Source organism: Molothrus aeneus, chromosome 21 (assembly GCF_037042795.1).
Source record: "Molothrus aeneus isolate 106 chromosome 21, BPBGC_Maene_1.0, whole genome shotgun sequence".
NCBI classification, from domain to species: Eukaryota; Metazoa; Chordata; class Aves; order Passeriformes; family Icteridae; genus Molothrus; species Molothrus aeneus.
The window spans coordinates 6,920,976-6,943,781 of NC_089666.1; the positions used below are offsets into that span (position 1 = coordinate 6,920,976).

The 22,806-nt window shown below is 40.3% G+C and overlaps 1 protein-coding gene across 1 annotated transcript in view; it reads right to left on the reverse strand.

The window, feature by feature from the left end:
- Positions 1-22,806, reverse strand: part of PEX14 (peroxisomal biogenesis factor 14) — a 66,836-nt gene that overhangs the window by 15,601 nt on the left and 28,429 nt on the right. Inside the window, exon 3 of the mRNA XM_066563959.1 lies at positions 19,608-19,692. Within this exon, the coding sequence (XP_066420056.1) occupies positions 19,608-19,692 (85 nt within the window). The remainder of the gene's footprint in view (positions 1-19,607; positions 19,693-22,806) is intronic.

Genomic DNA, 22,806 nt, shown 5'->3' on the forward strand with positions numbered 1-22,806 from the left:
TGCCATCAGGAAATGCCACGATGACCATCTGTAATTGGCCACAACATATGGAAACTATTTGGCCAACAAGGGGGAAAAGAAAAGCAGCTAAAGGATTCACCATGACCAGCATCTCTGAAGAAGGAAGCACAGCTGGATTATTTTTTCCAACAAGAGAAAACATCCTCCAGAAAAAGAATTTAGTACTCAGATGGCAATCATGAAGTGAGAGCTGGACAGCTGTGTAGCATTTACTCTCCTGCACAGAAGCACATAAAAACCCAGTGTCCCTGCTATGAGGAACATGTGAGGGGATTCGGGACCTTTCACCATCCATCCAGGGCAGGCAAAAACACTCAGGAAGAGGGAAGTGAGAATATGGATTTAAGGAAAGAGATTTATAAAATAAGAGGCAGACTACTTGATTCTCACATGATTCTTGAAGGGACTGAGCAAAATGAGGAAAATGGAATGAACGGGACAGCATTGGGAAAAAAATAGGGAAATACTTTCTCTCAATCACCCCTGCTTGAGATCCATAAAGCACTGCTGGTAGATGAAATTCCTGAACTTAATACTTTAAAAAACCTAGCTTTTTAATATTACAGAGGATGAACATCACAACTACATCCCTTCTTAAATATCAGAGGAGAAGACTGGGATTACCTGGAAAACCTCTTTCCTCTGGACAAGATGCTTTTAAGGCATTGTGATCTTGGCCTCAAGATCAAGGGAGTCCTGGAGCTGACTCCTTAAGCATATATATGGAATAAGTCTGCACGGTGGACACTCAGTAATGACAAGTCATCTCCGCACTCAGAAATACACCTGCCTTCATGCTGATCATTTCTCACACACAGTAACAAAAATGGACCAGATATTCTAAGGCTCTCCTCAGGCAATTAGAGCTAACTTAACCACATTTCCCTTTGGAATGATTTTTTTTTTTCAAATTCACCACCTATATATGCACACAGTATGAATTTTCCATGCCCAAATTATTCAACTTGGATGTATTAATTACATACAAAAGTGTGAATTTCAAAGCCAGATCTAAGTGTCATCTGTTCCAATATCTCATCTTGCTTTATTTTATCACAGTCCTATCACTGCATAACATGAAAAAGTATCCATGTTCATTCATTGTTCTAATCTAGCAGGAAATTGGCAACCCAAAAATAATACCACTGCCCTTGGATGCAAAAGCAGTGTCACAAAAACTGGGGCTTTGTGTCTAGTACAGCTCCCAAACAGGTATCTCAAGAAAATCACCTCAGCTAACAGTGGAATTGCTCTAAATCCACTTTCCAACACTTTGGAAAACAAACATTTCTGTTGTTCTGCGGCTGCAGTAAGATCAAGTCCATGCAGAAAGCAAAAGGTTAAAAGGAACAATAAAGGAAACTGCCAATTGTAAGTGAATTATATTTGGCTTTGAAAGCTGAGCCACGGCTATATTATAAAAGGCATCTCTTTGCGTTGTTTACCATCACCCTGACTAATGCAGACCTTTTTTTTGTTTTAAATAATCTCATGCAAATTAGACACACACTTCCTTCCAGTTGATTGCTATCTGCAAGGAATAATCTAACCGCAGAGGGTACTGAGCAAGGACTGAGCTGAGGAGAAGGATGCACGGAAACTGTCTTCAGAGCCCCACAGAATGCAAACCTGCTCCCTTCCCCCAGCCAGCCTTCTCACTCCTCTACAGTACCACAGCCATTGCAAAGAATTAGTCACAATTTTCACAAAGTTTTAAAAAATCCTTTTCAGGCTTCAGGGTGTTGATTTGAATAATCCAGCACCCCTGACGGTTTTGCACTCAAAGGCTCTTGCTGACCCTGTTTTTTGATTGTCACTGCTGCCACTCAATTTGCAGGCATCAGTCAGCCTCTGTAAATTGTAGTCAAACACAGCAACAGAGCAAGCCAGAGAATGAAATGCATCGTCACAAGCATCTCTTGGTGCCTGCACCTTGGGTGCTGTATTAAAGAGCTCTTTTGTACAAGAAGTTTGAAGACTTCACTGTCTGTCTATGTCCTTTTATAGTATCTCTTACTATTTAAGGACCTTATGTACATCAAAATATTGTTCCTCTTATGAGCACTCTGAAGTAGGAGTACTTACAGTACTGGTACCCCTATTTCACAGATGAGGAAGAGGTGAGACAGAGACATGAGAAGTGCTCCAAGGTCAGAACTGAACCTCCGGCAGACAGAAAACAAAACTCAGGAGATGTTTTACCTATTTTCTGTCAAAGCACAGTAGCAATAATCGCAATGTAAAATCCTTCCATGAACTTAACCAGATGAGCCACTGCTTTTTCTCCTTCTGACGCAGGCTCTGGCATATTAGTGACAACTCTTTTCCCATCCTATGCACTGAAAATATATTTTTCTTCATTATATTCCCCCTTACATTGCTCAGTCCAGTAATTCACACAAGATTTTCACAATCTGAAGGCTACATCAGTTTTGGGGAGACATTTCTGTTTCGGTGAAATTAAGAATTCTGCCATAATAAAGAAAGGTGGTAGGAAAAACTCAGTTTCTTTGTGGGTTTCCAAAGCCAGCTTTATTACCACTCCAGGAGGCCACCCTGAAGCAGCCCCCACGCACCCTTCGGCAGGGACAAAAGGCAGGAGAGGGGCAGGGGGTGGCAGCTGCTGGCTTTTTCCCACACACTTTCTATGAAGGCAAAACCAAAGTAGGACAGGACAACTTGTTTATCTACAACAAACTGCGTGACCACCTGAGGTTAGTGCCTGGTATCACATGACTAAAAGGAAGATCTGCCGGTCGGCACCCTGAAGTGACATTACACTTCTGTTCCTGGAAGCCACTGAGTCAACTCTGCTCAGAAAGAACATGGCCACATTTTAAAAGAATCATCATAAAATCCTTCTGGGATCTGATCCAGACTAATGATTCCACCTGTTCAGTCAGTTACATGCAGGGCTGGGTGCCTGTTATCAAATCTGTCTCCTACGTCCTACTCTGTGCTGAGCTGAATGTTCAAAAAGGTCAAAAAGGCAAAGTCTCCTGATCTATTTTCTTTCACACATGGTCATTCACGAGGCTGAGCCCAACCCAATAGTTGAATAAAACCTAAGGTTTCAAAAACATCACTCTGATTTTTTTTCCCCTCAATTTACACTGAGACATTGCATTTGAGTGTAAACATCCTCGTACTGCACTTCCAGCTCAAACTTTAGCAAAGAAACCCACACATCAAAGGAACATGGACTGGTCTCAACTGTCAGGCTGAGAAATGCAGAAATAAAAGTAATTCGAAAAGTTGCTGAAAGGGCTTTGAATTCTTACAGCTCTATTCATCTACGAGACTGTTAATTATGCAAGTGCAATCTTTCAGAAACATGATACACTTTAACCCATCAGGGTGACTAAGCAGCAATCAGAACTGATAAGGGTGCTCTAACCTCAGCTGCACAACACTAAAATAAGGAAGGAAAATCAGACTAACAGAACAATGCTAGGAATTACACAGTGAGTCAGCCAGGACTGAAAAGGTTAAAATAAAAAGTATTTTGGCTTAACAAGTATAAATAAATAAATAAACAAACACAGCAGCAGTTTCTCTTCCTAGCTAAGCTTTTTGGAGTCTATAATAAAATGAAGTGTAATGGAGGAGAGGAGGGCAATGTCAGAGGGTGAGGGTTTGGGAGAGAGGTTGTTAAGTATCTCCCTCTCCTCAGCTGTGTTTACTCCATTTACAGGATCCTGGGTGATTGATAGACAGACAAAAGAAAAGCAAGCAGATAGTAACCCCCCTCTGGGAGCACCAGCAAAGGGGATAACTCCTGACATCATACAGAGCCCCAAACTCTCCTCAGCCACTTGTAATTAAAAAGACAGAGCAAGATATGCAAACCAGAGAAAAAGTAAAAGAGGATTTTTTTTTATTATTTATTATTAACATTTTGTTGGAACAGTAGAGTGCAATAAGGACTCTCAGAGCCGTTAAAAGTCGTCGGGTGACCTGCAGACCCCTATTTCCCAGAGCCTTGTATAAAATTGAATTTTTTAAACATAAATTACACGTAATGACGACACTGTAAAAACTAACAGTAATGGAAAGCTGTGCTGTATTTCATTAGCCTGTATTATTCCGTGCCACCTGATCCAGCCGGGCCTTGTTTATGAGTTAGTGTGTTAGCAGATGCCGATGGAAGCATTTGCTTCGACCTTGCTCTTCTCATTGGGGCATGAAATTACGACGGCAGCACCTTGATATTACAGCCATAAATACAGTAAACTGCAAATTTAAGCCAACGGCTCCTATTGTCTCTGAACATAAAGCTGATCGGTATTTATTTAAAAGGAGAACGAAAAAAAATATTATATATCACCTTGTTTATGGGTCCAGTGTCCCCCCTTCCCCTAATCTGCTTTATTCACTTGGTTAAATACTAAACAAACAAACTAAATCCTCTCTATTTTCTACTGATTAAATATTCTTATGAAATGAGTATTGTCTTCAGAAAACTGGATCAAAGTATTTTCACTCTGAATAAAGAAGGGCAAGTGACTTGCTTAGCATGTCTTGGAATGGAAGAAACAGAACAAGTACTACAACTTTTCTTCTCAGTTTTATATATATGAGAAGTTCAAAATGGAAAATGAAGAAGGTGCTTCTGGTCACTCATTCACATTTGTGTGTAACATGTATACATAAGAATAAGAAATACGCTTTCTTCCAGTTTTCTATTTAAAAATATCTCCCATGTTAACACTATTTCAGAACAAGGTGGGGGGGAGGGAAAGAAATTGCAGTGAGGTTAATTGGAGGGGAAAAAACCATGGGATTCCTTCTCTGAGGCAGCAAACAGCAGGGAGAATGCCTCACTCTCCTATGGGCATTTTGGGTAAATACCCAGTAAAATTTATCAGAGGGGAGAAAATCAAACACAAAGGCAAAAGGACATTGTAATATCACAAAGCATACCACAGCATAAATCACAGCATTATAAGTCAGTCCAAAATGCATTTCACTGGTAGTTTCAAGGCAGGGAAAATACAGTTTCACTTGCAGCAAGAGAGGTCAGGTCTTCCTCTTCTAATGTAAAGTAAGCTCCTTGCCTATATGAAGTATGTTATCTGTGTTCCATAGAAAGAAAGAAAGAAAGAAAGAAAGAAAGAGATACCTTTAGTAAAAGCTCCCAATACTAAGCTGTACATTTGAGGGGTCAAGGCACTAAGAGGAGAATTCAAGGAACAACATGCAGGACGAAAACTGGACTCATGCTCGGGATTCTGCAATGCCCAAGTCCCAGCAGATGGAGTGCTATCACAGCCCCAAAGGATCTGGACACTCTTTCTTCAATTAATCTGCAACAAATCTTCAGGCAGCAGACAGCATAATTCAACAGGTATAATTTTTGCTCCACAAACAGTTCAAAATAGAGAAAAAAAAGGAGATAGCAACATGACTCTAAATCATGCAAGACAGGTCCAGAAGTCCTCACCGACCTGAACTACAGAACCAGAAGTTTTGGTACAAAACCCATTTACATTCCTACACAAACAAGTATATGCAAAACCACAGAATAAATTCAAACTTGGGTACCTTCTTCTGAAGACCTGCCTATTACAGAATCATTCTCAAAAAACCATGATCAGCAAAAAAGACAGAAGAAACAAGCCTTTCTGTAACATAAATAAAAACCTCTCCTAAAAATGGAAGGAGATTTTATTTTCTCATCATCTGTGATGGTGCTATTTTTATTTTTAGGTCTCTTGCCTCCAGCTTTTCCTTTCTATCAGCACATGAGCATAAGCACAGTAGCTGTGTAAAGCCTCCTCTGAGTGGACACTGTTAGATTATGCCCACTTGCCTGCTGCATGGCTAGAGCTGGAGACACAACATGTGTGACTAACCTGGAAGCCTCACAGAAACACAGGACAAACATTCAGCCAGTTCACGATGTGAGAACACTACATAAGAGCTAAAACCTCTGCATATTTGAAATTATTTCAAATTAGTATTTACTTGGGGCTTGAAGGCTTTGAAGACTATGCCAGGATACCAGTTCTAAGGTAGCTTATCAAGAATAGTCCATAACCAGGGCTCTGACATCTGTTTAAAAGGAGTCCTTAGAGATCAAAAAATCCAGCTAATGGAAGAGACACTACTCCAGTAACCATAGTGCTGTCATGACTCGTTACCACAACTGACAACTCCCTAGAAATAAGACCAGGCATTCAGAGAAAACAAGTATTAGGTACACTAAACAGGTACATTTCCAAGCACAGCCAACCTGTGACCTGTAAATTGCTGCTGCTATTCCTGCAGAGAAACAAGTCTCACAGTGATGGCTCCTGATCCTCATTATTTGGATCATAATACTCCTCAGAGATCCCAAAAGGCATTCACTGGGCAGGTATGGGGCCAGGAACTGTGCAGACCATAGAAGGCAGGCAGACCCAAAGCGTCCAACAAGCAGTGTGAAGGAAAGACAGGCTGCAAAGAAAAACCCTGCACTCCAAAATGAAGTAACTTGCCCAGAGTACACATCAGGCCTATGCAATTTCCTATTAAATTGGGAACTACAACATGAAACGTTCTGTAAGGGTGAAAGATTATTAATTTCTTCTCCATGTTCATTTCTAAAAGCAGCCCAGTTTGATACATGGCCCTTAAGAAACCCATGCACTACCATAGCTTATAAAGCTTACCACATATTTTAATAGCAGCAGTGACAGAAAACATTTGTGCTTCAGATCCATTTATTTTGTGTGAACAAAATATATTTTGTTAAGCAGCTTGTTGAGCAATAATAACAAAATGATTAGCCTTTGGCTACTCTTTGATCTGTGATATTATCTTTAGGAGCTTCTAAATAGAAAGCCAGAGGTGGTCTTAAATGCAAGTAAGGTAAAACACCAGCAATACAGGAGGTTTGGTTTTGATTTACCTTCGGAACACCGATTTTAAATTGAATTTCCAACAACTTGAACCAGCATGTCATAAGAATTCCAATGCTGATCCAGAAGGAGCTGGCCAGGGGGGATTTGCAGTCACCCAGACATTTGTAACTCCAACTTCTTTGTTACAGCAGTGAAGAATCCCCAGGTCTTGCTGGGGTATGGGGGTGAACACAGACTCCATCAGGTCTGATCTCAAACGTGGAACTCTGGATCAGTCACTGCTGATCTGGGATTACTGGACTGGGCTGCCTTGCAATTCGAGAACCTGCCACTCTTTCTGCCAAAATCAGCATTCATAAGAAAGCAATCGTAATAGAACAACAATTTCAAGCCATGCTATGAAATTTTTAACCAGATTTTTCAGAATATCTGAAGGATGCCTTTATTTTATATATAAGAATGGGGAAATCTGTCCTGATGCACCATTTCAGTTTCCTTGCATTACTCTGGAATTACTGATTGCCCCAAACCCACTAACAGAGCACCTGGCTATTTTCTACCTTAGACAAAACCAGTCACAGAGCAGCCTCTGCAGACGAAGATGAACTGCAGTGTGAAGAGCAACTTCTCTCCATGTTATTTATTTCCTCTTTTACTTTAAACTTTAGAAAGGAACAAAACAAACGCATTTGTACAGAGTCATCACAGGAAAAATCATATTAAGTGTCTATAAATGAAGCTGGAGTGCTTGAAGAACACACAATGAACACGCAGTGTGAAGGGCACACTGGACACTCCCTCTGCCAGGAAGCTGCTATGGGGAGCATGGAGAACTCGTAGCTACAGCTGCACATTTTGAGAACATGTAAAAATACATGGAACTGTGCATGGAAAAAGACATGGAAATGTAAAGAAACCAACACTGGGTGTGGAGCCATGAGCACATGCCTTTTTCTGACAGGCATTTTCTCACAACCTTACAGAGCATCTTCGCTCCTGTAACTCAATTTCTATAAAGTGGAATTAGTGTTAGACACCTGTGAGTCAGGTAACATCACACTAAGAAGATAAGTTGAATTAAGAAAATTACATCTAAATGCTACATATTTGATTATTATGGTACAAATGTTTCAGGCAAATTTGGTTTGCACTTCCCTCAGAAAGGCAGAGATGCTACTACACTATTATAAAAAGACAACGTCAGCAAGAATTCATTACAGATTATAAATCACCCTCGTTCCTCATTATTCTGTTTTTCAGAAATTTTTTACATGCCATTAAAATATTTGCTGAATGTTACTAGAAAGGTAGCCACCTGTAAAATTAAAGGCTGATGCTGCCAGTAACAGTGTTGAAATACTTTCTGTTTAAAAGACAAGCCTACTTTGTAATTTTTAACACAAGTATATAAATATTTCTCCACCCACCCTACACAATTTTGTTGGTTACATCACATCCATTTAGACAACAGCCATCTATGTCATCACACAGGATGTTAATCTTGGGTGGGGAAGAAAGAAACAATAGTAAATTAACTTTTAAGAAACCAAGATTAGACATTTAAGCAGGGTCCTTCAGGATGAAAGAACAACAAAGACAAAAAACATTAGGGGACAAGTCAACAAAATAGAAGAAGTTTCAAAAGATCATTTTTCATCTTTTGGTTTGTTTATTGCTTTTTTTTCTCCCCTTGTGGCTTCCATAGGGCCTCTTCAGGGCTCCAGAGAAAATTAAAGAGCCTGGATTAAACGCCCAAAGGACGACTAATGCTAACAATACTAAAAATAACGAGGTTAAGTGGTGTAAAAACTCTGGTGACCACACACGGAGAACTGGAGTGGTAAGGTAGGAAAGGAGTTTCATCATTGCCCCCTCGGGACATGCACAGAACACAGTAACTGCTTCTAGTTCTCTGGGGTTCCGATTACCATGCCAAACACACCTCCAGAGTTTCCTTATTAGTATAATAAAAAGCCTCTACACATTTGTGTTCTATTCCCAGCCTTGCTATTGACCTTGTGTAGGCCATTTAACCTCCATCTGCCTCAGTTTCTACATCTGTGAAAGAGAAATAATATTACACTGTATCTTTTCTAAAACATTTCAGACTGGCACAATCATCATGTGCGAAGACTGACAGGTTGGAGAATCTATACATGCCTTATATGCACTTGAGTGCACATAACAAATAATTTATTCAAATAACATATTTAAACCTTTTTTTTGGTAGATCGTCTATGGAAATAGTTTCAGATTTCTAAATCTCATCAAGGACTCAAATTCATGCATTGCTTTGATTGGGTGCTAAAATACAGGGCGTGTCTCTGGTCTCCTTTTAGCCCAATGCTCCCCTCAAAATCCATTCACTGGGGTTGAATATTCAATAAGGAAATACAGAAATATCTGTATTTTTAACACTGTCTGTTGTCTTCTAATGCATCACAAAAATTCCAGCCGAGGAATTAAAATGGGAGTGGCTATACAAAATTCACACAGAAACTGGAGTGAACATTAAGAAACACTCAGGGCCATGTTCCTGCAATATAACACAAGTTGGATCAGTAGGGGAGGCAGCTGAAGCAGTTCAAAGTATGAAGATAGCTCTTGGAGTTCCTGGGCTAGGAAATATTCCTAAACAAAGGAATCACTGTACAAATAAAAGGGAGTTAATAAAAATGGGAAGATACCCCCTTCTGAGCACTATGTAAGACTGTGTCTCCTCCCTGGGATGCCAAAAAGGACCAACATCACTGTCCAGGTCTGCCCAAAGGGCTGTTCAGGGCCCAGGTCAATGATGAAGGGCCAAGGCTGCCCTCAGCAGATCCCTCTCTCTCCACGTGGCCCTGCACTCCAGTCTCAAAGCACAGGCACCGTGCCAGGCACAGGGACAACACTGATGTGCTGCTTAAGGGGCAGATCCCTGAGCAGCAGCTTCGTCCTTGGTCCCCAGGGATGCCACAGCCCCCAGACTCCTGAGTGCCAACGACCACATGCAACAACTCAGCCCTTACAGCAACCACTGGGAAAAAAGCTCACAAAACCGACTCTGATTCTTTTCTTCCTCTATTTCCTCCCTGGTTTTCTTTCACTGCTGCTGCTGTCTGTCTCAGGTGTCCTGGCATGGAAAAAGCTCTCCTTTTATGATGGAATATGTGGGAGCAGGTGAGGCCCTGAGTGCAGAGAAGCCAACAAATGGGCAAGAGCAGCTTGTGTTCCTCCTGAGAGTGCACCCGGTGCTGACTGCCACCCTCAGCTCTCCAGCTTCACGAGACACACACGCAGCACTCGCTTTACCCGACACTAAACTCACACCTCGCAAACAAATTATTTAACTACTCTATCCCCCAAGGAAGACAGAGATCATTTCAAATGCAGCTCCCTGCTCGTCTCTCACATACACGCAACGGCCTGATAGGTTAAATGCTGCCATTTAATTACAGTAATGGAACCTGCTATTTTTTGGTTCCCTTGAATCCTCTCTCGCTCTCTTTTTTAAACACATACAGAGTCATCTTTTAAACATGTATTTTATATCCTGAGTTTAACAGCTGCATTCTCCTGGTTACTTGAAGAGCAGGAGTAATGATATTCTGATATTCTTTCCAGTACCTCTGAGCAACAGTCTTTTAAACACTACATAAAAAACACAAGCTGGGGGATGCTGTAAGAAGGGATCCAGGCTAACACTGCAAAGGCCAATCTGCCCCTTCATTTACTTAGATGGTTTGTGTTGATTTTATTGAATAAAACCAGCTTAACCTCTTCCACCAACCCTCAAAGCAGCTGGGGTTGGAATGGTGGATAAACATGAAAATGCTTTAAGTAATTTTACTGAAAATTCTATACAGTACATCACACTGACAATATAGCACAGTATGGTTGTATTTATAGATCTATGGCTGGCAGTCAGAATTATCTCAGATCTAACTGTTAATACATCTGCCTCAGTGTCCCCACCTAAAATTCTTCAGTTTCCCACTAAAATGTGGACTTTGCAAACTCTTTCAAGAATATAAAGGTCTAATGAAGATGAAAAAATGTAATCTGAAATGTTTTAAATTAACCTTATAATCTTGCCATTTCATAAAGGGTGTCACAAGCCTAGTCAGCCAATATTTGTAGAGTACTTTGAAGATGCAAACAAAGTGGCATAGAAATATGGGAAATAGGTGTGTTAAATTCTTGAGCATGCTGTGTAACACCTTTTTCTCAAGTGAATTCAGGAAGGAGGCTGTAGGTGGCCAAAGCCCAGAGAGTTTTATGGTTAGTTATTATTGAAGAAGGGCATGTAACACAGTACTACGAGCAACACAACAACTGTTAGTGGATTTTACATTTTATATTGCATAGCAATTAGAAAAAATCCAGAAGCAAAGTGTAGGTACTTCCAAGTCAAAACAAATTCTTACCTATGCTAAGGCCACAACAGTCCTAGAAAAATACCCATATTATACCTGTCCTCAGCTTGATTTGTCCTCTAAATGTGAAATGCTTATTTATTTGTTCTGTGGTAGTTGGCTCACAATCAGCCAGCCAGCCGTGCAGGGATATTGCCCATCTTCATTCTCTGCTATGGATATCCACTGGTGTCTCTAAAGGATGGAATCTTAAAAGGTGAGGCAAGGCAGAGACAAAGACAAATTTAATTTTATCACCGTAAAAAGGGACATTTCCACATGGGCAGCAAGGACATGAATATCATGTGTATGCAGGGGTGGGGGGATTATAAACGCATTTTTGGCGAAATTCAATAAAGCTGATTCCACTGCATAAGGTCAGCAATTTACTTTTAAAAAATGATATGATTGCAACTTTTAATATAACCCATGTATTTGCTGCAAGATGCTCTAGAAGATTGTGTAATCTAACCACCTGACCTCTCTGCAGGAGCAGAGATCACCCCATTTACCCTTTATTGTCTTGCTAAAAGCAATGCACATTTGCACGGCTTGACAAAGTCAACAGCTTTTACTTCAGAGCGCCTCAGGTTTCATGAGAATGAATTCTCTGCTCTGCTCCAGGAGAAGTGGAGTCACCTGGACTAGGCTCCAGGAGAAAGAATAGCAAGGAATGAACCAAAAACTAAATTAACCTCTTAGTTAAGAAAAGAATGATTGCACTCCAGACTAAAATTGAGAGTTTGCAGCAGAAAAGCAAACTGTAGGATTTCATGTTCAAGGGGACCTAAGACATAATTTTAAACAGAACAGAAATGTTGTCTAAGAGATCCTAGAGAATTATCTCATACAGGAACTTACTTTACCTTTCCTAGCAGGAAGGTATCATTAGGTCTGAAATGGATTTCAGCAGAACACCACAGATTATCCTATCTACACTCCTTGTTTTAGCCTCAAGAGGGAAGGCTGTCTCCTTAGACTCAGAATACCAGGTCCATTCTCAGAGCAGGTCAGAAACTGAATTCATTTACTTGTTCTGGGAAGACTGTGGGGAAACCCTGAGCTGGATGACCATGAAAAACAAATTCCTTCTGTCAAAGAAATATTTTTATACAAACATACATAGATTTCTTCAACCATCTCAAGGTGAATCTTCCTTCAAAGGTCAAAGCTGCAGGGCTGGATTAGGATTGCACGCAATCTGCCTGAGCCTTGACATTCTGACATTCTAAAGTTTGCAGCTTTCCCCTCCCATACCCAGCTGATGGAAGTAAACTCCTAATCTCTCTGAAAGTGTGGCTTTTACTGCAGCACCTTCAAAAATCACACACGGCAGCACCAAGAACTCTGGAACAAGCATATCAGAGCAGTTTATGAACATAGCTAACATAAATCTTAGTGAGTCAATAAGGCAAAAGTGGTAATTAACCCCATTTTACAGATGGGCAAGCTGCAAACAAGAAATTTACCCAAAGCCAAGGAAGCAGTCATGTCCCAGATCTCCCATGCCTGCTTTTAGATTGTAACTACAGAAGTGACTTTCTCCTGGACTTGGCATTTACTTTCACTCAAAAGCATTATAAATAACTATTTAAATTTACAAGTCAGACTTAGGGGCTGGGTCTTTTTTGCCCATCACTAAGGCTAATGATTTCAGGCCTTGGAATATAATTGACTATTTTAGCATTATCTTCTAGGTAGACTTCAATTCACTCTGCTGTAATCATATTGTTTTTTCAGTACTACCAGGAATGGAAACATTACTTTGTCAGTAAACAAGGCAGATATGACTCAAAATACACTCAATGAGCAATAGGAGTTAATTTTGCAAAGCCATTTTTAACGGCTCTTTTACATTAAATAGTCACTGTCAGATAGCCAAGTGGAGAGACATCATTAAACCCATGACATTCCAATTATTTCTTAAAATTAAGCTTACAAACAGCATTTTGCAGCATGCACAACTTCCTAGGCATCAAACCGGTCTGTTCCAATTTATCAATAATTTTCAAGCCAAGAAAGGATTGGCTTCCTTTCTACACTGCATCACATGAGCAGTTATGTCTAACCTGATGTCAGGTGGTTTTCTGCCCTCTCATAAATGACTAGTGGCTGGGACAAGAGTCAGAGGTGAGCAATAAACTGATTTCTCCATGTTTATAGGGACTAAACAGACTAGTTTCTCCAAACTTCCTTTCAAATCTTGAGGAATGATAGCGAAGGGTTTCTTCAACTATATTCTTCCCAAAACCCTGCAAAGAAGCACCATATCTGATTCCCAGGATGTCCTAAGGTTGAGCAGTTTACCACATTTTCTTAGCACTACTGTACATTCCTTGTCACCAAAGAAGCCAAGAAACTCCGTACAGTTCATGACAAGTTCAGACATCACAAACAGTGGTAAAATTGATGGGGGAAAAGAGTCAGCATGATGAATAGGCTGGTACTGAACAGCAGGTGACAGATCCGCATGCAAAAGAGTGGCAGGACAGGAAGACATCTCCTTCTCAGCAGATGGATAGTGATTCTCAATCATTCTCAGGAAGAAAAAAGAAGGCAACTAATACAAAACACAGAAAGGTGGAACTAATTTCTGGATGGCAAGCACATCTATTCCTCTACATTATGATACTCCAGGAGTGGAATGTGTATGTTGAACATTATCAGCACTGGGCAAACACAGCAGAGTGCCACAAATGGATGTGATTACCCCTAATGCTGATTTAGACAGGAACTGGTGTGATTTTGTTAGCAATGACAGTTTTCATTCTCTCACTCTTCATTCTTAAGTTCCCTAATAAGCTCTTTGGGAGACAATCACATTTCCCCATTTATGCAGGATTGTGTAGAGCCAAAGCTTGGATGGGAGGCACCTAAAGAACAAACTGGTTGCATGACAGGTGTAGGACATGTTTTTCTTTATCCTAGCAAAATATTACAAGGCACACTAGCTGTCTTGCACAGTCATAAACAGAGGCCCAATCATCTTTAGTAATTAAATATCCCATGGTGCTTTTCAAGAATCTCAGTAAATTTTTTACTCAGTAATTACATTCTCTATCCCTAAAGCTCCCTCTGCAAGATCACTTAGATAAAGTATTCTTCATTTCCTCTCCTAAAAATCACAAAGTGATGTTGAACAGCTGCTGTTGTCTACCTCAGAGGTGGATGCTTTTTAGTGGGAAGCACAGTGAGGTCTAGATCAAACCATGATTCTGATAATGATAGCTAACCCTATAAACACCATCCAACATTCTCCATGCAACTAGCTGCAAAGTTTCCATAGTTAATGGGTACAATGTGCTCCAAAATCCTGGAATGAAAAGCATCATGAAAATGCAGAATGTGCTGACTTCCATGCAACCTCTACAGTCATTTCTGTAAGTCTACACAAGATGTTAGAGTTACTTTATGCTACTTGGACACCTGCTGCAAACTTCTTAAATAATCAGAAAGCACCTCCCTGCTTCTACCTATGCTAGTGAACTTTCTCTTGCTGTGTGCTGATTTGTACTAGAAACTTAAAACACTAAGCATGCTCTTGCAATAAATTTTTGCTATCAGTATCTGAACTCCAGGTCCTGCTTGTAGCTTTGCAAGTTCAAGTGATGAGGTCTGTGCAGGCATTGGTGTGAGCAGCTAGAGAACAAGTTCCCTGAGATGCAAGGACAAAACAGGACAAGCCTCACTCACACAATCAGTTGTGCAGTTGTCTGGTTGGGACAGTGCAGTTTTTACAGTAGCTAGTATGGGGCTATGTTTTGGATTTGTGCTGGAAACAGTGAACAGATTATACCTGTGTCCCTTGGTCAGCTGGGCTCAGCTGACCCACCCTCTTGTGCACTTCCAACCTCCTCACTGGTGGGGTGAGAAGTGGAAAAGGCCCTGGCTCTGTGTGCAAGCACTGCTCAGATATAGCTACAACACCTCTGTACTACCAACGCTGTCCTCAGCACAAACCCACCCCAGCACCACCCACACCAGCCACTGTGGAGAAGCCAACACCAGCACAACAGTGAAATAAAGCCCTTACTCCTCTTCTTCCCCATCTCTCCAATCCATATCCTGACAGGAAGTTTCAAGAGAATGACAAGTCACCTAGCATTCCTTGAACAGTCAACACTTATGGTCTAATCCCACATTTGTGCATCAAACATGGTACTTTCTAGAAAAGAATAAGGTTTGGAGAGCCAGAGCAGTTTGGCCTAAATAGGTATTTTGACACCATAGGTTACTAACTCTGTTTTTCCAGCTGAGTTGGCACTGGACTCCATTGGCTTGCATTGTATTTTATTCTCAAGAAAAGCCTTTGCAAAAACTGTTTGAGCTTCACTGAGACATGTTAAAGAATTAATTACAAAGTAAAGCTGAAGGAGAAAATTAATTTTGGAAACACAAGAGGTTACTTTTCTTTTCCTCCCTTTTCTGGAAGTGGGGGAGGAAAGGCAGTTATTTTCATCTTCATGCTGGGGGCAGGAGCTGGGAGCTGTCCAGTCGATAACCTGGCCATCAGAACAAGGTTTGTAATTAAAAGGTCACTGACCTGGAAAGCTGGGGCCTCACTCTCAGAGCTTCTCAGTAATGACGGCACTATTAAATTAAGACTGTTATGAAATCAATGCTAAAAAAGCTTTCATGGTAACGAGATTCCATTCAAGGACATGCAAACTGCCTCATGAAATGGACTTAAATTATAAAAAAAAAAAAAAGAGTAATAAAAGAGGGTTAAATTGAAATCTGCTGAAGAATTTGCTTTTTTTAAGCCCTCCAGCAGTGGGCTGTGCCCCCATCCTTCAGGTCCTGAAGGTGATTCACTTGGGTTTCTTTGACAAAGGGGAAAAGGCAGGTTCAACTTCCAAGAATGCAGACTACAGAAAGAGGAAGAAAATCAAGTCAGTTTTTGACTGGAGATTCTGGGGCTGACAGCATTTGTTTCCAGGGGATCAAGTGCCTTTGAGCTCTGACTGGGAAAGGCATGTAGAATTAAACAATTTTTTCATCTCTTCAGAAATCACCATAGTCTGGCATCTTGACACTGGAAAAATTTTCTGGAACATTGATGCACTGCAGAAAACCTTCTGAGTGGACATTTTCCCAACATAACTCAACAAATGTACATTAACTTGCTTTAATGCACCTCTGTTCTTCCATCACTATTATTTCTGAGCTCCTCATATGCTTTCATCAGTTCCCACAATCCCACTCTGGAAAGGCATTACTGTAGTCATTTTACAGATGAAGAGAACAAGCAACTAAGAGAACAGTTCTTCATCCAAGATGACACAACAAGCCTGCAACCTCGCAGTTTTCCCCTTCTCTGCCCCAAAAACCCAGCACCCTAAAAACAGAGCTTCCCATGTATAGTGCATTTCCACCCCCTTTCTCTGTCTTGCCAGAACTTAAAGAGATTCAGAGCACACAAAATTAACAAGGCACACGAGTTAGCGGATGGGTAACTGAGCAGTGCAGGACATCTGAGGCACAACAGTTAAATGACAGACACATTTCCACAAGGGTTTAAGCCCCACATGCTGTCTAATTACTCCCAAGGCGCCGCTGATTCTGTGGCATGTCATCAGCAGAATCAGCGAGTTGGACAAAAAACAAACAGCATCTTTTTTTTCCTTTCTTTTCTTTCAGATACTCTGAGGGGAAACAGCTGTTTTTCCCTTCATCTGAAGAAGTTCATGATAAAAAGGAGGAAATGTCATAAATTACACAAAATGCCAGTGTAAGCTTCAAAGAAAATGATAAATGATTCTAATAACTTCATGTTTCTCATTAATGCCTCTGTATATGGGAGTTTAAAAGTGCTTAAGACAATAGAGAAATCTCATCTGACTTTTGAAAGCCCTTTTACAAATCCAGGATACCCTCACTCTCCCAACTGTCATCAACACTCTACCACCCCATGTGCCAGAGAGCAGCTCAGCACCACCTGAACTGCACAGAACCAGGAACACACCTGATTTCAGCCTCTACAACTGTTGTTTCACCAAACCCAGTCCAGCTGATAATCCTGCAGAAACTTTCATTTCTCATCTCACTGAAATGTACAAAACCAAATCCAGCTCCTATACTAAAAGGAAATAAAATTTGATTGGCCTTTATGAGGAAGGAGATGCTTATAGAAAAAGAAGAAAATATTGTAATTCTAGGAAGAACCACCTCTGTGAGTCTCAGAAGTGAAATTTCTTAAGCCAAGTCAGGCTTGCAGGACCTTTTTCAACTGGCAGTGAGGACTCTCTACCAGACAGCCTCAACTGGGGATAAACATTATCACCAGGATGACAGGGAGTGTACCTCAGAGAACAGGGGGAACAGCCTAGCAAACCCTGTAGTCCCTCATCTGCTCGGGCCTAAACCAGCCACAACATCTCTGCTTCTAGAACTGACTCCATCTGCTAGACCACACAGGCACCACGCCAGCACGGAGCACAGGCCACATTCCATGTGGACATATTTCCAGGGACTGCTGGCTGCAGGTGCTACTGGACCCTTCTCCTTCCTATCTCCTATGGTTAAGTTTAGAAAAAAAAAACAATTAGCATAGAGGGAAGGAGGGCTAATTAACACACAGGAACAAACAAACAGTTCTACCAAACCATTTCTGCTCTTTAGTAATTATTAGCCAAGTAATTCATAAGAAGTATTAGTCCGGCCACAGTTTCTCTGCGCCTCCATCTCCCCACCCTTCCTCTTCTCCCAGTCAGGGATTTATTAAAATTAAACAGATTAGATGGAGCTCCTGATACGAAAAACTGTTCAGCGAAGCCTGCGGTGGGGAAGTGCAGAGCAAACACCAGAGACATTTGTCTCTAAATTGCTCTAAATACCTTCTGCAAATGAAATTCTAACCCAGCTGTGCTGAGAGAGAAAATGAGGACTAACTGGTCATTGTCAGCGCAGAAGAAGATCAGGCAGTTATAATATTGCACGATATACTGGGGGCTAAGGATCTCTCGGCAACAATAGATTTTGTATCAGGTTACCCCGGGTAATCAGCACAGCTTTTAGGCTCAGCTTTCCCTTGCTTCATTGCTTCGATGATAGAGTTGAAATCCCCAAGCTTTTATGATTAATTACTCCCCGTAGGTCCACATATTTCAAGGAAAAACTCATGGTGCACAGCAACCAACAGGCTCCAAATTTTAATGTCATCCTGATGGCAGGGCAGGGCAAGCAACATCCCTACGTGATTGGAATGTCCTCTTAACTGGCACTAGGACAAGCAGCGAGAGGATCACACTCAACATGATGTGCCCCTGAACTACTTGTCATGACATCATTGCCAAAACACAAGGCTGCCATTCCCTTCTGGGTTCTCTGCTATTCAGGATGAGCAAACTGGTGCATATATTTGAACTCTCCATCTCATGACTTCAGGTCTCAGGCATCTCAATAGGCAGCTCAAAACTCCAAACAGAAAAACACGTATTTCATAGCCTTCCCTACTTTTCAAAGCTCAAGATCTTTAGCTCTAGAATTTGATGTACCTTGAAGTACTTTCACTTTGTATGTGGGTCACTCCCCTCTGAAGTTTGGAATTTGTGTTTTCAGCATCATTTCAACACCTTACAGTGCTCTACAACACATGTAATTAACTTCAAGATAAAGCTGTTGTTATTTATGTCTTCTGGTAAGCAATATGGTCCCGGGACTGTAGCAAAATATAGAGTGAACATCACCTGGAATGCACTGCAAGTTGTGGAATAAAAACTTTAGAAATAAAATAGGAACAAAAGATAGTTCCACTATGAGTCAGAAAGTAAAATAAATTTTCTGTAGGCAATGACCAAAGTATGCTGCGCCTCACTAAGATGATATAGGATTTGTCAGGATCTGTTCTATCCCTGCTATAGAAAAGGGCTAAACTCAGTCAGTAGTTTACCATTTCAGCCTGAAAGTCAGGTTGACCCCAAGCTTGACCTTAACCTGACCTTGTTGACTTTTACCAGGTTCTTTGCCTCTCTCTGGCTCTCTTTGGAAACATTTGACCTTTTCACCCAGAGACTGGCCATTCTAATGCCAGTGTCTGTAAGGTTTGAACTGACCAGCTAGTCCACAAGCATGAACTGTCCTCATTGCAGAAGAGATCTGATAACAGTTAACCAGAAATTTCCCATGTGTCTTTTGTATTCTACAATTCCACATCTGGTGCAAATATTGCACTAGTCAGTTGGGAAGAAAAGAGACTGATATTTCTTATAAACCTCAGATCTTCTTTTGGGGCAGACTAATTGCTTTGTCCATAACATCTAATATTCCACAGCAATACATTTTGACTTTACATTAATTCAAGGACCTTCATTATCATTGAGATCACAACCTGAAGATTTCATACCTTTCTTCTTCAGGAATGCTCTTCTGGTTGCAAGAGGACTTTGGCGGACTCGTGGATTCTGTAAAAATTTCACTGCTGTCACAATCTGAGGAGGGTAGGAGGATTGGAGAAAAAAAAAAGAGAGAAAAGATCCAAGTTAGGCATGGTCATATCCCTATTTTATATTAGGCACTGTGGACTGCAAGGTAAGACAACACACCCATCACATGGAGATTGCCTGGAGACAGCACCAACTTTCAGAAATGGTTCAGCAAGTATCAGAGTTTGTGGTTTAACTCTAAACAGACAGCACAATTATGGTGTTTAGCTTAGAAGTTTCTTGTTTAATTACTTTGGGAGCAGCTCTACCTGTACAAAAAACTCCTTTAAATTATTACGTGTTTCTGTTATTTACATTGTGATCTTCTTACCTAAGCTGGCTCCTACAGTTAAAGCCAGCCTTGAGTCAATGCATGTGATCTGCAACAGTTGGCTTATTGTAAGAATGCTTCCTTTCTATCTGACTTAAAGCTCCCTGCAGATTCTAAGAGATTAAGGCCTTTTCTGCCATCATTCTAATTTATTGAAAGCAATAAATAAACCTCAGCTTCTCATGACTAGAGAAGAAGCGACTTCACATGTTTTGGATCACATAACAACAATCAAAAAAGTCACTTGGAATGACACAAATGGGGAGGCAAGTAGTTAAATTTATATTGCACACCAGCAAAAGCCACAGATGACTTTTGTCTACAAACTGACTTCTGCATCCTTCTTTAAGGTGACAGAGCACCTAGAACAGAGCACTTATACAAGCAAAGGGTACAGTCTGGGATAATACTCAATGGCATCAACAACAACAGCACTAGATGTTTACATTTCCATTTAGTGCCAGTGAAAGGTATTTGATTTTTTTCTTCATATGGTAGTTCCATTTCCCACATACTTCCCTATATTGTTATACACGTTATTACATGTTACTGCACCAGTGATTCCCTCCACTTTTATACAAAAACATCTGTTCTGATTGTGGCATCATGAGGAATAATGTGCTAACAGCACATCCATGTGAACTAGTGGAAGAGATTACTTTCCTTCTCTAGTGCTAAGATTAACCATCCTAATATGCTAGCCCCATGTTATTCAGGTCTTTAAGAGTTTATCTTAAAATACAGTTTCTGGAATTCAGTTCCAAAAAGGTTTCCAAAACTTTGACAGCAGAAAAAGAAGGGAAAATACAGCATCACTCCCGAAATCACTAAGTTTCACTTTGTGTTTGAATCAAACACTTTGAATATGCATTTCTGGTCAGAGAGCAAAGTTCTGATGGGTTTAATGGCACTTTCAATGTACTCCTCAGTGCATTCCATCAATGTTTTTTTCTTTTAAATTGCATCTCTTATTTCTTTAAATACATTAATCAGGCTAGTGTAGGCAAAACGGATCCATTGGACAATGCAATAAACATGAATTATCATCTATCCAACATGCATAATGGCTTAAAAATACATAATAGCAGGTGTAGTTTAAATGATTAGTTATTACACCTGTGGTGGGTCTGATTCAATTGGGGAAAATCATCTTTAATAGGTTAAAAGGTTTAGATCACCAGGCTTCCCTTAAAGTGGCTGTAGAGAGGGTATGATGGAGTACGCTGTCATTACTAATTCATTTAAGAAAAACATGGGGGATACAGCAAAGAACAGCATAAACGAGTGAATCCAATTTAAACATCAGGTAAAGCAGAAAACACCTTTTAAAAAAGCATGATAAATGAATTTGGAAGAGAGATGGAATTGACATATTTATTTGAACGGGAATTTGACAAAGTCCCAGCACACTTCAAAGTTGGGAGGATAAAATGAATGGGGTATTTTTAATTCTTTTCATTTTCTTGTTTTCCTGCATTTTTTCCTTAAGTTCCATTCAGTAATTTTGAACCACGAAACAGCAAAGTAAAAACCACCCCACATAAAGTATACTTTGGCTTCATTTATGTGCACTTGATCTGTCTCCAGCTGAAATGCAGGTGACAGGCAAATCGCAGATTTAAACTGTGCTGATGTTGCTGTGCCAGATGCAGAAATATAAAGCACCCAAACTAATAACCTTAAGATAATATGCTGAATAAGAAAGATGCCCAAATGAGCAGACCGACAGACACGTGAACATATCAAAGCCACTCTCCTTCTAACAATAATTACTTGTTTGTGCCTTCAGACACTCCTTAACACTCCCTCCCACATTTAGTGAGATAGACACAAACGGCCTGCAGACCTGCAGTTCTGCAAGCTCTAATATTTAATTATCAATTTTTAAGTATTACAAAACCTGTGAGAAATAAGCAGTATTTTTCATTGTGCTAATTCAATCACAACCATGTGAACATTTCATTGATTCTAACCCTTTATTAGAGCTTATTTTTGCCTTATAAAGATGTAAACATTTCGGTAGTAAATTTCAGTCCAAAATAAACTTCTATTTTATCTCTCCCCTGCATTACTTCCTCCATTATTCACAGCCTTTTTAATCTTAAAACAAAATGAAATTACAAGCAACAACAACTCCGTAAAAAGAATCCTGGACATGTATTCCTCCCTCTGGTAATCCCATGTTTCTCATACTGTGTTTGCATTTACCTCTGAACATTCGTTCCTATAGGCTGAGATGAAATGTCTTCATTTTTATAATTAATCTCGTATACACGAGTAACTTACAAAGCAATTTTGGCCATGTCAAAATGCCAATATTTTCAACAAACATACACAAGAATTTCCCTACCTTCTATGGATCATTTTCCTTGCACAAACAAGAGCAACTGCACTCCATAATTTAAACAACAGAAAAAGGAGGAGGAAGATGAGAAGACTTGCAGTCCTATGTACAGCCAAAAAAATCATGTGGCAAATAGCACTCTGACTCAGCTGCTAACATTGTTCCATACTATTTCTGTAGCATTTGTAACACTTCTCCAAATTTTTATGGTATTAGGACACTGACAAATAATGAGCATTGTATCACTGCGTTGGTTCTTAGATTGCCAGCACGCACTGTCGAGCAGAGTGGCTTTATCTAATGGATCAGGTACTTGTATTAAAGAGGTTGTATTTGGTTTTTAAAAAGCCAGGCAATCCCATAAACTTGCTTTCCCGCCACTGTCTCTCCTGCAGCAACAGGATTCACAAAGACATCTTTCTGACTGGGAAGAGATGGGTGGAAT